At 49.5% G+C, this 2421-nt stretch overlaps 1 protein-coding gene across 1 annotated transcript; it reads left to right on the forward strand.

Annotated features, from left to right (window-relative positions):
* The first annotated feature begins 362 nt into the window (after positions 1-362).
* Positions 363-1499, forward strand: LOC147612138 (GDSL esterase/lipase At1g28570-like). The gene has a single exon (XM_086784174.1). The coding sequence runs from the start codon at positions 363-365 to the stop codon at positions 1497-1499; it is 1137 nt and encodes a 378-aa protein (XP_086640300.1).
* Positions 1500-2421: the final 922 nt, after the last annotated feature.

Genomic DNA, 2421 nt, shown 5'->3' on the forward strand with positions numbered 1-2421 from the left:
TTCGAGAGTGTGGGTCCTTCCAACCATTACAAACACACCAAAATACCACAAGGGAGTATCACACCTTCCAAATATTGGTCAATTGCACGCACTAGATCCATTCGAGTAAGAGTCATGTAGATCTAGGCACCTATGATACTCAAGCAAAAGCCCGCTTTGACGGTAACCTTGCACGGGGCGCGCGGAGTTACTTCAGAGGAGTACTCTTGACAAAAGGACAACCACAAAGCATAGGTGTCCCTCCCGAAGAGGCCATAGTTGATGAACCCACAAGCTTTTTCTTGTTTGCTTTTGCTTTTGCGCCGCTTATAAATACAGTCGTGCTTCAACAGCATCGTCGGTTGAAGCACTTAAGCGTTGTGATGGCTTCTCTACTTCGTCAATCTCTCAAGCTATTCCTTTTGGCTTTGATCATGTGGGGTATGTTTCCAACAGCAGCTCTGGCAGGTCGAAAGCTGCGAGAAGCTGCGCCGTCCCCTCGTTGCCCCACCTTCAACCCTGTCTTCGCCTTCGGAGATTCCACCACCGACACGGGCAACGCCATACGCAGCACCACTGCGAATCTCTATGCCGAGGCCACCAAGCCTCCCTACGGTAACACCTTCTTCAACATGCCTACCGGCCGTTTCAGCGACGGTAGGATCATGGTGGATGATCTCGTCACGGCTTTGAAGCTACCCTTGTTGCCCCCTCATCTCGACCCCACAACCGTCATCGGAGGTAGCGAGAATTACGCCGTCGCCGGTGCGACGGCTCTTGATGTCGCGACGCTTCAGCAGCTCGCCAACGTGACTTCCACCACCAGCGACTCCTTGGGAGTGCAGATCGACTGGTTTCAGGCTGATACAGCCGGCATTGATCTCAGCAATGCACTAGTGTACTTAGGTGAGATCGGCGGCAACGACTACAATTACGCCCTGGGTGCCAGAAAGAGTCCAGAAGAGGTCGTCTCTCTCGTCCCGACCGTCATCGAGAAGGTCGCAGCCTCTCTGGAGGAGATACTGGACAGAGGCGTGAAAAAAGTGGTGGTGCAAGGACAGTTCCCCATGGGCTGCATCGCACTCTACCTCAAGGTGCTCAACCATTCGCAACATGACGAGCACGGGTGCGTGGCGGCGGTGACAGCGCTCAGCGACCAACATAACCAGGTGCTCAAGGAGGCCGTCGCCGATGCGGCCAAGAAGCATCCTGATGCCGACATCGTCTTCTTCGACACCTCCGCGGCGTACCTCCACATCCTCGACAACGCTGCCGCCTACAACTTCACCAATGTGCAAGACCCCTGCTACGTAGGAGGGCTTGCCTTGCTTCTCGGTCTTCCAACCGATAATCCCAACGACGCTGCCTGTTCCAATCCGGAAAACTACATGAGCTGGGACGGCATCCACCTCACCGAAGCCATGTACGCCGCCATGATGAACCTCTTCCTCACCGACGCACAGTTTGCCTTGCCCTCTCCCAACTTCGTCACCAGCTCTGCTTTAGCTTGTAGCTCATGAAACTTAAATATGAGGTCTAGCAGTAGCTCAGATCATATGTAAAACTAGGGGAAGCTGCGTGATGGCTACTTGAGGTTTAGCAAAAGCTGAGATTATAGGTAAAAGCCCGGAGCTGCCCGAATCTTGTAGGGGCTACTTATATGTTAGATGTTGTAAAATTGAATGCTCCTTACTACTAGTGAAATCAGTGTTGATACATGCGAAATCTCTCTCTCTCTCTCTCTCTCTCTCTCTCTCTCTCTCTCACACACACACACGCACAGGATGATACATGCAAAATTGAATGCTCCTTACTACTGAAATCAGTGTTGATGACGATGAGTATGAAGTTTTACTGTATGTGTATCAAAAACAAAAAAGCTAGGGCAAACTAGGGAGTCCTATGAATGACTCCCAAGTCTACCCCAGCTTTTTTTTAACAAGTTACTAGATCGATGCTGAGCAGCAAAATTTTGCTACTATTTTTTGATCGTGTTGCAGCGAAAAAAGCAGTGTTTCTACCAACGGAATAGCTGACATCTCCATGCCCTTATAGTTATAAAAGTGCTACTATTTTCGTTGTTAGACTCTCATTCCGTTGTAGTGCTCAAATAGAAAGATTGATTGATTGGTTTGGATTTTTAGGGGTTGTGTGTGTATGTGTGTGTGCGTGCGTGCGCATGCGCGCGCGTGTGTGTTGGGATGGGGTTAAGTTTGGACAATAGGCACTCCACTAACCATTTTACAAATGCAGAGGCACTTGCACTATAATCTGAAAGTTACTTGCAATTAGAATTCCCAAACCAGGCACTTTGCTCTATGAAGAGGGAACTAGAATAAACCCTTTGTGAACTGCATATAGCTGAAATGTGCACTCTAAAAATAACCAATAGTTGGCATGCTCTGTCCTCAAAACTGGAACTACTCTCCCCCCTTAGCCCTC

The sequence above is a fragment of the Cibotium barometz genome, chromosome 46, assembly GCF_041138505.1.
Source record: "Cibotium barometz isolate CiBa-2024 chromosome 46, ASM4113850v1, whole genome shotgun sequence".
Lineage (NCBI taxonomy): Eukaryota > Viridiplantae > Streptophyta > Polypodiopsida > Cyatheales > Cibotiaceae > Cibotium > Cibotium barometz.